Genomic DNA, 14,722 nt, shown 5'->3' on the forward strand with positions numbered 1-14,722 from the left:
CTGCTCCCCCTGCAGAGTTTAAAACAGATGCATGCATATGATGGCATCCTGCCAACATTCTGTGGACATGAGAATATTCTTACTCTGTTGTCAACCAAATGTTATCTGTCTCTCTTAGGAGGGCTATGCCCTTACTACAATGCTTTGCCTTTCCAGTGCTCAGGTGTTGGGCACCGTCCCTTACTGGAAGGCTGTGTCATGGTGTGGGCGCCCAGGCTGCTGACTGTGTGTTTGCTTTTTCACTAGGGAAAGAAACCAAAGGAAATTTTAATCGAACGGTCACCACTGGTGGATTCTTCATCCCAGTGGCAAAATTGCATTCGACCAACACTGGCAGCTCATGTGACCTCAGCAAGCAGGAGGGCGAATGGGGCCAGGAGGGGATGCCGGCGGGGGCGGAGGGGGGCTTCGACATGAGCAGTGACCGAAGCCAACTTCAGGGCGCCCAGGCCCGGCCCCCACCTGAGCAGCTGAAGGTGTTCCGGCCGCTCGAGGATCCGGAGAGCGAGCAAACAGCCCCGAAGATGCTGGGTATGTTCTACACCTCGAACGACAGCCCCAGCAAATCTGTCTTTACCAGCAGTCTCTTCCAGATGGAGCCCTCTCCCCGCCACCAGCGCAAGGCCCTGAACATCTCCGAGCCCTTTGCCGTGTCAGTGCCGCTGCGTGTGTCAGCTGTCATCAGCACCAACAGCACCCCATGCAGAACACCCCCAAAGGAGCTCCAGTCGCTTTCCAGCCTGGAGGAGTTTTCTTTCCAGGGGTCAGAGAGTGGAGGTTGGCCCGAAGATGACAAGCCACTGGGAGCTGAGTCCTCTACAGGTAAAGCAGGGGAGGGAGGGTTTCTTTTCATTGCAAGTGATTAAAAAACAGATGTAAACGTGTTTAAACAGAGTTTGCAAGACAGTGCAGTGAAGTGGTTAACACTGTGGGCTCTGGAGCCAAATTGCCCCAGTCTAGTTTCAGCCATTTCACTGTACGACCTTTAGCAGCTGCGTGCCTCACCTGCTTGAGCTATAAAATGGGAATGATGTTCCTAGTCCTATCTTCTTCATAAGTTTGCTGGGAATATTAAGTCAGTCAATACACGTGAAGCTAACAGAACAGTGAGTAATACATAGTAAGTACTCAGTAAATGTTGCCTATTCTTTTATTCACCCATATACTGAGAAGACAGGAGAAAAAGCTCAAGGAGTTCAACTCTTCTAGACTCAGCCTCTCTCCATCCATCCCTCCCTCCCTTCTACCTCATATCTGCAGGGAACATGGCTAGCAACCCTAGCAATGAGAAAGGGTATCTTGCTCCCAGTTTCCATATATCAAATGCAGGGAAGACTCTGATTGGGCCTGCTTGGGTCACATGCCCAGCCTTGGACCAATCATGGTTGCCAGGCACTTAGGGTTCTAAGATTGGTTAAGCCCGAGTCTCTGAACCATCTCTGGAGTTAGAAGGGGTTCTATGGTCAACAGCCAACTGTGAGCCACATAAAACAGAAGTAGGAAGAACCTCAAAGGAAAGGATGACTGACAGACACACCAACAAATGCTCCGTGTGGTTTAAGCATATTTTCATTATTAATATTAGCTAACTTTTTTTGAACAACTGTTATGGTATCAGGCACTGTCCTAAGTGTTCTATATGTATTATCTCTCTTCTCCTCACAACAGCCCTGTGAGGTGTAGGTAGTTATTATTATCCCCATTTGCTTAGAGAGGAAATCAGTTAACTTGCCAGATGACTCAGAGCAAGGAAGTGGAAGAACCAGGATTTTATTTTATTTTATTTTGTGTTTTGTAAAGATTTTATTTATTTATTTGACAGAGAGAGACACAGCGAGAGAGGGAACACAAGCAGGGGAAGTGGGAGAGGGAGAAGCAGGCTTCCCGCTGAGCAGGGAGCCCGATGTGGGGCTCGATCCCAGGACCCTGGGATCATGACTGGAGCCAAAGGCAGACACTTAATGACTGAGCCACCCAGGCGCCCCAGAACCAGGATTTTAATCCAGATTTTAAAACCCCTGCTTTAAAACACTCCACCATGCACCTTCACATGTTTACAAGGGGCTGTGGAGTTACAGAGATTGTTAGAACACGATCCTTGCGCCCAGCGAGTTCATGAACTAAGAAGAGAAACTAAAACTATACCAAAGTGCAGCAGAGGGTCAGCCTGCAGAAGTAGCATAAGACTCTCCTTGGGTTTTTTTTTTTTTTTAAGAGATTTTTAATTTATTTTTAGAGAAAACAAGAGAGCACAAAGGGGAAGGGCAGAGGGAGAAGGAGAGAGAATCTCAAGCAGACTCCGAGCTCAGCATGGAGCCTGACGTGGGGCTCGGTCTCACGACCCTGAGCTCATGATATGAGTCAGTCACTTAACCGACTGCACGACCCAGGCACCCCTCCTCCCTGGGCTTTTTGAATGAGGGAGGACTTCGGTCCCTGAAACATAATGAAAGAGGTGTTCAGCGAGGATTGCAAGGGCATCAACAAGAGGCAGTACTCTCAGGAGGATTCTAGGAAGGCTTCCCAGAAGAGGTGACATTTGGGTGGGCCTTCATAAATGGGTAGGCTTTCTCCATACAGAAAAGGTGGGGAAGGCATTCTGGGCTGAGAGGCAGCTGAATATTGTGGGAAGACTGTAGGTTTTGGACCTCACCTGGGCTGATTCGAATGCTAACTTCAGCACTTTGGGGCTGTGTGACGGTGGACAGTGGTTGACATCTCTGAGCCAGTGGGGGTTGGGGGGGAATGTCCTTAAGATGCCTGTTCACGGTCTGGCTCACAGTCAATATGCAGTAAGTATTTGTCCTTTTCTCCTCCCTTTCGCTTCAGGATAGGGGGCAGAAGATGAGCAAAAACTCAGGGGCGTCAAGCGATGCCCTGGGTGGAGAATGCTGGGGAGGGGGGGTTGATGGGATCGAGCAGGGTGAGGGCTAGAGGAAGAAGGGAAGCCTTCGAGGAAAAAGTGTTTCCAGAGGCTTTTGTGTGATCGGTTCCTGTCCTAGGTATTTGGTCCTCACTCTACCCCGTGAAAACAGTGTTATACAATGAGGTAGGACCTGCTGCATGGAGGCAGTAGAGGTCAAACTCGGGGTCTGCCTCCCTCTCCGATGCCTTGGTGGATGTTTAAGACCAGAGCTTAATCACTTGCAATATATCCGAACTGGTGTGGAGTTAACCCCGGGGAAGAGTCACACAGGAAGCTGTCAATCATAATCATAATCATAACACATCTTTGTAGCTTGGTGTAAATCACAGATTCTGTGAAGTAAAAGATTAGAAAAGGGTTTTTCAACTTGGTACTATTGACACTGTGGGCCGGGCAATTCTTATTGGGGGCAGGGGCTATTTTATGCTTCTTAGGATATTTAGTAGCATCCCTGGCTTCTGCCCCACTAAAGGCCAATCACCACCTTGTCCCCACCCGAACGTCTCCTGGGGAGGGGAAGAGCAAGTGGTCCCCAGTTGCAAGCCCCTGGCCTAGAGGATCTTCAAGACCCCTCTCATCTCTGACAGTCTGTAACTCTGGGAACTAAAGGCAGGACACGGCTGGGGGAAAGGGTCGAAAATGTGAGGGGCAGTGAGCTGGGAGAATTCCCTCCACCCTTGTGAAGCAGGACTAGTCCAGGACAGTGACTATGCGGGGCAAGGCCTCTCTGCAAATGACGTCTTCAATGGCTAACTCTCATCCATTGCAGCTTCCATACCTAAGAAGGTGGTTCTCGAGGACGCCAAGCCAGGACCAGAGGCAGTGAGGACGGTGGAATGCAACAAAGACCTCTCCCTGGAGTCAGGCCCCCAACAGGAGGAAAAGAAGGCCTTGGAAACCTCCCCGGGTTCTCAACATTCAAGTGAATTAGAGAAGAGGCTGGACCCGGAGAAAGCAGAGGAGGAGGGTCGAGAGGCTGACCAGGTGGAGCCCAGCACTCTGCAGAAGAGCCCCAGTGTCCAAGCGGGGCTTCTCCATGACATGGTAAAATGGACTCACTGCTGGGTTCAGCTAGTAGAGTTCTCTTTGTCCCAAGGGCTCTTGGTATAGCTGAAAGCAAGGATTTGGGGGGGGGGGTTGTTTGTTTTAAGAACCAGTTTCTGCCAAAGGGACTTTAGGAGACAACCTTCACAACCATGTGCTGGGAGTTAGGCAGTGTGGGAGTGCTGTAGCAGCCTCAAGAGGGCTGTTTGCAATTGTAGAAAGAGAAGGTATACAGAGATTCTTACAGGGATTGAATTGGGGGGGAGCTCAAGTATAAATAGTGCCACCCAGGCTCCCCTGGAATTTTATGCTTTAAAGGTCACTATTTTGTGAGGAGAATGGCTTGGAAAAGGCAGGAGAGGAGACAGGGATGCCAGTATATGACAGGCCAGGCAAGAAAACATGGAGGCTTGGAGGAGAGTGGGGGCAACAAGGATAGAAATGGAAGGCCTCAAGAGCTATTTAGAAACTAGAAGGGGGGCGCCTGGGTGGCTCAGTCCTTAAGCGTCTGCCTTCGGCTCGGGTCATGATCCCGGGGTCCTGGGATCGAGCCCCGCATCCGGCTCCCTGCTCCGCGGGAAGCCTGCTTCTCCCTCTCCCACTCCCCCTGCTTGTGTTCCCTCTCTTGCTGTGTCTCTCTCTGTCAAATAAATAAATAAAATCTTTAAAAAAAAAAAGAAACTAGAATGGTGCTTGCTTCGGCAGCACATATACTAAAATTGGAACAATACAGAGAAGATTAGCATGGCCCCGTGCAAGGATGACACACAAATTCGTGAAGCATTCCATATTTTGGGGGGGATTCCTGGCTGGCTCAGTCAGTAGGGCATGTGACTCAATCTCAGCGTCGTGAGTTCAAGCCCCACATTGGGCATGGAGCCCAGTAAAATGAAATGAAATAAATAAAAAGCTGTGTCTGAAATAATATTTATCACACACACACACAAAAGCTAGAATGAACAGGACTTGGTGAAGGATTGGATCAGAGAGGGAGAAGGAAGAGTCAAGACACCTCATAGATTTCCGATCTGAGCAGAAAGTAATATGTAACTATGTAGTATGTAATAAGTAACTATGGTCCACTTACTGAGCTGGTGGGGGAGGGGAGTTTACGTGCTCATTTATTTATCTAAATGTATTGATTTCTTAGTAAGAGATCGATTAGTGTAGGTGCTGAGGAGAGTAAAGAGATGAGTAAAAGGCTGCCTCTGCCCTGAAGGTGAAATGGAAATAGACACAAGTGTGATACAGTAGAATCAGATCTCAAAAACATGCCTGCCTTTTGACCAAGGAATCCTACTCCTGGAGAGTTCTCTGAAGGAAACAATCAAATAGAAATACTGCAAAAGAGAACCTCTCATTGAGCAACTACTCACAGTATACCAGGCACCATTTGGCCTTGAGGAATCAAAGATGAACAGACACAATTCCTTACCTCAAGAGCTCATAGTCCATTGGGGAAAATAGCATCAAATTAATTGTAATATGAAACATGTGATGAGAGGCAGGTGGGAAGTGATGTCAGGTTGGCAGCAGGTCAGATTTCTCATAAAGGCCTGAACCCCCCCCAACACACACACACACACAGGATGGATATGCCTCCTGGAACTGCTGCTCCTTGGGACCGACAGGTCTTGAGCCCAGAAATGAAGGCCACTGAAATGTTTCCCTGGCCCTGGCCGGGCCTCCTTTCATCCCTTTCCTGTCTGCAGTTTGGGGCTTTGTGTAGGGGAAAGGAGGAGTCAAAGAGAAACTAGACTTGAGGAGAGACCAGGAGCAGCAAACAACATGGAGGAGGAGGCACCCCTTTAGATCAACAGAGGTTATCTGTGGGTAGTCGGAATATAAGGTTTTGCTGTTTTTGTATTCTCCTTTCTTTCAACATGTGTTAAATATTTTTCTCCATGGGAAATATGTATTTCTTTAGTAATAAGAAAAGCTGTATTTATTTATTTGGAAAGCAAATGTCAGGGCAAGAGTTAACATTTACAGTCCACTGGGAGAATCTCATTCTTGTGTGCCATCTGGTAAACCTGAGGTTAACTGAGACCAGGGGTTGGTTGGTGTTGTAAGTCAACAGTGCGCAGGGATTAAGTGTTTCTGTTCTGATGTGGACATAGCTGGATTTCAGTCCCAGGCTGCTGCTGTATGACTTAGGTAAATTGTTAAATCTGTTTGAACATAGGTCTCCTCACCTCTAAAATGGGAGTCATTATAGTAGTATTTATCTCTTTAAGTTGTTGGGACAGTTCAACAAGAGCATGCAGTTAGAATGTGTTGGGGCATGCGGTAAGCCCTGAATAAACATCCACAATTATTAGTAATGTGGTGGCCTCTATTTGCTAGGATAATGCAGCCTGGCCCGGCGCCAGTCCCTTCACTGTCACTGGGAAATGGTGCCGTTGTCAAGGCCGCGAGTCCTTGGCTCTCAAATAATCCGTTTCTTGATGTTTTTCAGGATGAAGATGATCTGGCCAATGCCCTGATCTGGCCCGAGATTCAACAGGAGCTGAAGATCATCGAATCTGAGGAGGAGCTCTCCTCATTGCCACCACCTGCTCTAAAGGTCAGCCCCACTCAGCCAATTCTGGAGTCCAGTCCAGGGCCTTTCGCTTCCCGGGAGCCTCCTGGGAGCTGGTCTTGCGGCTCCACCCCTGCGGAGGAGGGGACTACGGATCTAACCAATCAGAGTGCAGAGGGGACTTCCCCGGCAGCCAATAGAGAAAAGCCGGAGACAATGAGCATCCTCCAGAGACCCGAGCCCGAGAAGCGTCCGGACCCCACCAGCTTGGCTCCTCTGGAAATTGTTCCATTTGAGACGGCTTCTGCACAAGCAAAGGTGGACCAGGACGGCCCAGGAAATCTGTCCCCTCTTCTCCCGCCTGCTGCCCCTCCTCCAACTCCCCTGGAGGAGGCACCTCGAGTCCAGCTATCAAAGGGCAGTCCTGAGAGAGAAGACTCGTCTAGGAATTTGAGTACAAATCCATACACAGACCAGCTGAAGTCCAAGTCCAGCCTGTGTCAGGAGGAGGAGGAGGCCTCTCTAGGACAAAGTGAAGAGCAAAATTCTAAGAATGCTGCTCCTGAGGAAAAAGGCTCTGGTTTTCAAAGCCCAACAAGAGAGGTTGAGATCTCCCCACAAGGAGAGGGGGATGTAGCCCATTCGGTGCAGGAGCCTTCAGACTGTGATGAAGACGAAACTGTGACAGACATTGCCCAGCAGGGCCTGGAGATGGTGGAGCCCTGGGAGGAGCCCCAGTGGGTAACGAGTCCCCTTCACTCTCCCACCCTGAAAGATGTGCAAGAGGCCCAGGTGCAGGGCCCCCAGGGCCACCGACTAGAGAAGAGGCTCCCCCACAGGCCCAGCCTTCGTCAGAGCCGTTCTCTAGATAGCAAAACCACCACGGTTAAGAGCCAGTGGACTCTTGAGGCTCCCTCCTCCAGCAGCTGTGCTAACCTTGAAGCAGAGAGGAATTCCGACCCTCTGCAGCCCCTGGCACCCAGGAGAGAGATTACCGGATGGGATGAGAAAACCCTGAGGTCCTTCAGAGAGTTCTCTGGCCCAGAAGGGACAGAGACTTTTCCCAGCCAAAAGGGATCAGGTGGTTTGCAGCCCAAATCAACAGAAATCAGCCCTGTCAGACTAGCAGAGGGAAAGGAACTGGGGACACACCAAGGGCACAGCAGCCCTCAGATTGAGCAAGGTAGTGTTCCTGGGCCAGACAATAGCAAGGAGAGTTCACCTCGTGTGCAAGACAGCGCCTCACGTGGAGAGCATCCCCCGAAGTTACAGCTGAAGAGCCCTGAGTGTGGGCCTCCAAAAGGGAAAAACAGGCCTTCTTCCCTCAATTTGGACTCTGCCATTACCATCACTGACCTCTTCCGGTTTGACAATGTGGCCTCATTTGGTTCACCTGGAACGCAGCTCTCTGAGCCAGGAGACACAAAAGTCACATGGATGACCTCATCCCACTGTAAAGGAGACCCATGGAGCATTTGCTCCCAGGACCCTCAGGACCTGGACATTGTTGCTCATACCCTGACAGGCCGCCGTAACTCAGCTCCTGTGAGTGTGTCAGCTGTGAGAACCTCCTTCATGGTCAAAATGTGCCAGGCTAGGGCAGTCCCAGTCATTCCACCCAAGATTCAGTACACACAGATCCCACAGCCCCTGCCCTCTCAGAGTTCGGGGGACAGTGGAGTCCAGCCTCTGGAGAGGAGCCAAGAGGAACCCAGCTCAACTGGTGGGACCTCACAGAAATCTGCCAGAGATGATTCTCTCTCCTTGGAAAGCCCAAAAGAAGAGAAACCAAAGCAAGATACAGGAGCCATTGAGTCCTTGCCAATGGATACCACTACATCCCACATGTGTGAGGGACCTGCCCTTCCTCCAGAACCAGTCTTGGCTAACCTGCTCTCCACCCAGGATGCAACAGTGCAATGCAGAAAGCGCACATCAGAGACAGAGCCATCCGGAGACAACCTTCTTTCTTCAAAACTGGAGCGACCATCAGGGGGTTCTAAACCTTTCCACAGGTCAAGGCCAGGAAGACCTCAGAGCCTAATCTTATTCAGTCCTCCTTTCCCCATTATGGACCACCCACCCCCTTCATCCACAGTGACAGATTCCAAGGTTCTCCTGTCCCCTATCAGAAGTCCCACCCAGACAGTTTCCCCTGGCCTTCTTTGTGGGGATTTGGCAGAAAACACGTGGGTCACACCAGAAGGGGTTACGCTTAGGAATAAAATGACCATCCCTAAGAATGGCCAAAGACTAGAGACTTCAACCAGCTGTTTTTACCAGCCCCAGCGCAGATCAGTGATTCTGGATGGAAGAAGTGGGAGGCAAATAGAATGACAGCAGTTCACCTGCTGGTGTCAGGAAAAAAAAAAAATGTCCTGATTCATCATCTGGAAGTTATTACAGGGCTGACTTGCCATTATTCCAGGCATAGGTTATCCAAGTTTGGGCTTATTTTGGCGTCTTTTCTTTCTTCAGCTTTTTGACCACTTATTAATTAGTCCATTTGCCAGAAGAGAGGTCAAGGGAAGGATCAAGAGATGAAATTTAGATAAGTCCATAACAGCAGGTGGGAAAAGGTCGGGTAAGGGAAGAAGCTGAAATGCCTGCTTCCAATGAGATTTGGGGTTGTTTGTGAGTTGCGTTTCTCCCCCACTGTCATTATCTATTACTGTTGAGAGCTGGCTAAAATAACGTCTTTTGAAAGAAAGAGAAATCCTTTGCCTGTGCTGGAAAATGTTGCTGTTGAGGTTTGAAGGCCTCCTTTTTACTTCACGCTTTTTAATGCTCCTTAAAGCACGTGTTCTTTTAGACCAGTTTTCTGATAAGCTTTGTAAACGTGTACACTCCAGAATAGAAGCAGATTTGGAAGTACAAACTAATGTACACTTAAAGATCCAAGTGGGTGAAGTTACCCATGCTCTTTCCCTGGAATCTCTCTGCAGACCTGTCGGAGATGGTTGTGTCTATCAGCGTAGAGAATCAGAATCTATGTGCAAGAGCAAATTCTGAGACTGGCAAAATCTAAGAAGACTGGCTGTGGCTTTCGTTAATTTGGGACTCGACCATTATCCTGACCTCTGATTTATAAATCCAGTGGCTGGGCAGGGTGGACGCTGAGCCGAGGGTTACCTCAATGAATTGGGCTGAATTTTCACTTAGGTATGCAATGGTGAAGTGATCTGTTTTCTTTCCAAATCAGAGCCCATGAACAGGATATCTTCGTAGAGAAAAACCTCACGCATGGGTAGAACTACGCTCCAAAGTCAATGTGTTTAAATTGATGGGGCATTAATAGAAAACACTTCTAGCTCAGCTTCCTTGTCCTTCCACACTAGGCTGGGAGTGCAGGCGAGGGTAAGGAGGGAGCCCTAGCAGGGTGGCCATCTCTCCCACCTGGGGAGAGCTGCCCTTTGGAAAATGTATTTCTTTTTAGCCAGGGGGTGCCTCCCTTTCTCCCTCTCCTTCCATTACTCAGAGCAGATTTGAGGCATCTTTCTCCCTCCCATCATCCCCCTCATCCGTCACCCACCCCAGACACTCGGACTTGCCTTTCTCCTGTCTATATGCAAGCAGAAGCAATAAACCAATCTGATTTTATTTCAGTTATTTAGAACTTCCAGTGGTTCTTTCTTTTTCAGCTGGTGAGAGGAAAAAGAACTAATAGAACCTGCTGGCAGATTTTTGGTCCTCCTACAAAAAGGGGCTCCACAGGAGCACTTCTCAAGGCAAAACCCATTAGGGTACCTACAGTTTCTAACCTTCTAAGACAACAGTCTTATTTAGAAACAAATTAAAATAGACCTGTTTCTAGCCCTGTGCACGTCATCTCAGGTTCAAGTCTGGCCGAACTCCGTCCACAAGCTCCGTCATTGCAGAAATTTCTCTAGGGGCTAGCAGTACCTCTCGGCAGACCTCACAACCAAGGCTGCTGCTGGAGCGGGTAGGGGCTGAACTGAAGTTACCTCGACCGGGGAGAAGTTGGAAGCCGATGCCCTGCAACAGATCCATATTCCTCTCTCCCTTCTCCCCTGATAAACCTTACAGTTTTGAAATCTTGTGCTGGACATTTTAAGCCAGTGTCTGTGGCAGGGGTAACTGGTAGGCCAGCTGATGAGTTCTACTTTCAGAGGGCACTGAGGTGAGTGAGCAAGGGGAGCGGTTAATGGGAAGTTCAGTGTCTTGCTTTCTCATTAGGTGAGCGAGACCCTGGACCGACAGCCAATGGGATGTCAACCCATAAAAAAAAGTCCTAGGGTATGGCATTTTTTCCTCCTTGGCAAGCAAGGTGAAGAAATACAGTGGTGACAGTTGAGAAAGGCCATGTTCAGGAGATTTGAAAAGTACATTCCTGCCTTATCAGAAAATGTGGACAGATAAGCTTTATCCCAAATCGCAGTGCACTATGGTGTCTATGCTTTGATAAAGACCATGTTCCAGTTAGAATGTGAGAGAAGAAAAAACTGGACTTTGCTTCACCGTCAGAACTCTGAGCCGAGTAATGAAATATTTAAACTATTTTATGATTATTTTGAATTTTTGTTTGTAACACTTAGAGGATAGATTTTATTTGGGGATAGACTGAGAAGCCACTTAGTACACATGAATGAGTTTGCTCGAGGCACCTAGGCAGATTCTTAAATGGCTGCCATGCTCCTTAGACTCTGACATCTTTTGTTTGTAGCATCATCTTCAGGACTGTGGGTGTGTGGATGCCATCATGAGACACAATGACCAAACTGTCTGGAGATACTCTCTACTCTGAGCTTTCCTAAGCCTGTCAATCTGGAAGGCTGTGGAAGCTGACTCACCTTCTTGATCAGTGTCCCATGGCTAAAGTGTGGACTTCTTCACTATAGGCCAGCCTGTCAACTGTCACAAACACATTCATAAGCTTCCTGTGGGCTAACCCAGCACTGAGGAAATTCCGTTTCATGACAAAAAGAACTCAGATTTCCCCCCTGAAATTGTTCCCTCAAATGCCCCGAGATTACCTATTTGGTCGTTCATTTGGGACTGAAAAATGACCCCCCCTGAGAATGGCTGGATGGAAATCAAATTGCCTGCTTCCGTCCAGAGGAGGGACAGGCCAAGGGCTGGTGTTTTTAGGAGGATCTGCATGGTGCCCTAGGAAGGGCTACAAAATCAAATTCTCAAAGTGCTCCTTCAAATCAGTTACCAGTCCTCAAAATGGAGATGGTCGATTTTAAATGTTAAATTTGAAATGAAATGCATGCATCTTCTAATGTTTTCTTCCAATGTTAGTGTTTGCTTAAGAAGATAATAATCTATATTTATTGGCAAAATGGCCCTCTCAGGCCAAATATTTTTTCCTTTTTTTTCCCAAAATGGACCAAATAGAAGAAATTTGGTTTTTATTCTTGCTTCAGATGGAATGTGAAGAGACCTGACCAAGAACCCCATTAAGACAGCCTGATCTAAGCCCTAAAATTAAAAATATTGGCCAAGTCAAAATTCTGGGTTCTGGGGAAATTAAAAATGTAAGCATCATCCTCCTCAAAAATATTTATCAAGAGCTTAGTAATATTGCCCTGGGTACCTTAGTACTCTTAAATCCCTGAAGAGTCTAATGAAAAAAGGGATAGGGGTGGTAGCAAATGAAACAGTCCATAAACAAACAGGAGGAAGATGTAGAACCATTAAATTACCAAATGAAAGCTGAAAGGGGAAAATGTAGCAACTAGCATCTTTTAATAGGATTTTTAATAGTGTTCAAGTTACCTACTGACTTCGCTCAAATTAAACAATTGCAAATCCAATAGAAGGTACTAGGGAGACACTCAGGCATTGAGAATTTTGCTTTGATTGCTTAAAAAATGTGAGAGTGATAATTAAGAACAAAGAGTTCTGAAGTTGTGTGTGGTCTTAATTGGTTTGGTTGTGAAGTCCTGCTGGATCGCTGCTAATGAGCCAGCTAATATCAGCATTCCATGCTCCTGGGGAGGGGGCTTTAGAGACTTCCATCATCACAAGACGGGTTAACATGTTGGTGATGAAGTCATAGGTCCAAGATAAGGTGTTACTTTTGTGTCTAATGTTCAGCATGCTGATCACGTTTTATTAAAATTGGGTGGTACAGTCATTGGTCTACACAGGTCTCGTGTTCCTGCCTGAAGACATAGTGGGAACATAAGATTCATCGGTCTGGAATTGGAGTGGGAGAGGTTCAGGACAGGTCCAATTCGCACCATGATTGACTAGGACCACATTCTACCCTGGCTTGTCCTCTCTGATGACAAAATGAATCCTGGAGTTAAATGTTGTCAGGAGTATGATTTTAGGCACTTCCAGCAGAAGGTCAGCTCAAAATGTAGAATGACAAAGAATGTGTCCTCCTTTGTCAACACCTTCTCTAGCAAAGTCGGGCCAGAAGAGGGAGCAGGCACCTTTCCTGGAGAGGCACAGGAGATGGAAGAAGGGTGATTGCCTGAGATCAGTGTTGGTCCAGATAGTATAAAACTGGGGGCTACCACAGATGGATGGGCACACAGTAGGTCATTTAGCAGCCTTGAGGTTCATGAGCAGTGCAAAATCACTTCTCTGTGAGGATGAAGGAGGATGTAGCTAAGTATAAGAAACCCACGCAGTCTGTAGCCGTGTGTTTTACTGGATGGATCACAATGCTTTGCAATAACTTAATGCCATACTAATTCCTGGCTGATAATTCTGCAAGGTAAAGAACTTTGTCAAAGGCATCTGTTAGAAATCCACATGGTTTCAGCTTGTTTGTTGAGCTCGACAAATATGTTTCCAAAGATATAATCAAATTTTTCTATTGATTAAAAAAGTATAAATATTAAACCTATCCATAGAGACATTTAAGTGTAATTAAAACAGATTGTTACGCTTTAAAAATGTATTCTAATAAATGATATAAAGGATAATGCTTATGATGGCACTATGAACTAGAGGAGGACCTGGGGTCACCAAAATCAATATTAGAAAAAATAGATTATATGCATCAGGCTCATTATTCTAGTTCAATGTTAGTTTTTACTTCAAGGTTTGGTCTCACAGCCAAAGTCTGGATGATTTGCTTCAGTAAATTTTTCTTTTGTTATTTTACTTCTTACTGTCAAATAGTTGCAACTTCTCTCTCTTACTGTTGCAATCATACACGTTACCTAAGATACCCCGTATAAATCAATGGATATTGTCATGAAAACTAAGAAGAAAAAACCTATTGCTTCTCAAAAGTCTGCAGCTTATGGAGTTATGTGGGTCCATCTGAACAGATGTGAACTCAATTTTTCTATTACTTGCATCAATCGAGGGGGACTACTCTTTCATTTGAATGATTATGTTAATGATTATCTTAAAGAAGAAAAATCCTGGCATATGTCATCACAAAAAAGGGGGAGAAGGGCACTCAATGGGTCTTAATCACAGGCCCTTAGAAAAAACAATCATACAATGGAGGCTCACAATCTGGTGATATTTGCAGTGAGAAACACCATTGCCAAGGGGATAAAAATATGAGTATTTTGACAATAATATTCTTTTTAGAACTTTACGCTACTCAGGCCTGCTCCTGTCATCCTCATTACTTCCCTAAATGCCTTTTCTCCTCCATACTCCCAGATCCCCATTCAGCTCTGTTTCTCTTTCCTTTATCCGTGCCCACTGCCCCCCAACTGGCAGCACATAGTTGCCCTCACTCCTAACCTATCCCACAGTTGCTCTGGAGTCTTCTCTCCTCACAACCCTGGGGTCTTCCCTGAATGTTGCTTCCACTTCCTGGACTCCCATAAAAGTTGACGCTCCCCTGAGGGCACCCCACTTCCTACACTGAAGGCTACACATTCCTCCCTTGTTACAGACTACAAATTGCTGAGATGTTCTCGTGTCTCACTTCTGTTTTCTGCACCATTGCTTCTTCCCATTTCATACAGAAATCTCTCATTACCAAAATTCATGGAGTCCAGCTATTTTTTTACCATTCTTTGTGGCCATGATGTAGTCAATGTCCCAGATCTCCCAATCTCTGGCACGAGCTTCCTGTTTCCACCACTGTTCTGGATGATTTCAGTGTTTCTGAGGAAAACCCACTCCACAGTCTTGGCACAGTAGCTCACAGCTTTTTACCTCTCTTGAGTTGTGGCCATTTGCCTCCAGGGTTACACATTATGCTGTTTCACAACCTAAACTCTCATATTCCATTCTAAGAACTTCTATCCTTGCTCCTTTATTTCTCCAACCTGTTCAAGATC

General features: G+C 46.9%; 1 protein-coding gene and 1 non-coding gene across 2 annotated transcripts in view; both read left to right on the plus strand.

The window, feature by feature from the left end:
* ARHGAP31 (Rho GTPase activating protein 31) overlaps window positions 1–13,396 on the plus strand; it is a 107,791-nt gene extending 94,395 nt beyond the window's left edge. The window contains exons 10-12 of the mRNA XM_025874598.2: window positions 247–822; window positions 3,696–3,970; window positions 6,429–13,396. Of these exons, the coding sequence (XP_025730383.1) occupies window positions 247–822; window positions 3,696–3,970; window positions 6,429–8,828 (3,251 nt within the window). The 3' untranslated portion in view covers window positions 8,829–13,396. The remainder of the gene's footprint in view (window positions 1–246; window positions 823–3,695; window positions 3,971–6,428) is intronic.
* Window positions 4,660–4,765, plus strand: LOC112834253 (U6 spliceosomal RNA). Its single transcript, XR_003210818.1, has one exon. It is a non-coding gene; the product is annotated as a U6 spliceosomal RNA (small nuclear RNA).
* Window positions 13,397–14,722: the final 1,326 nt, after the last annotated feature.

This window comes from Callorhinus ursinus, unplaced genomic scaffold (assembly GCF_003265705.2).
Source record: "Callorhinus ursinus isolate GAN/ISIS: 27379988/994484 unplaced genomic scaffold, GSC_fseal_2.0 scaffold1, whole genome shotgun sequence".
Taxonomy (NCBI): domain Eukaryota; kingdom Metazoa; phylum Chordata; class Mammalia; order Carnivora; family Otariidae; genus Callorhinus; species Callorhinus ursinus.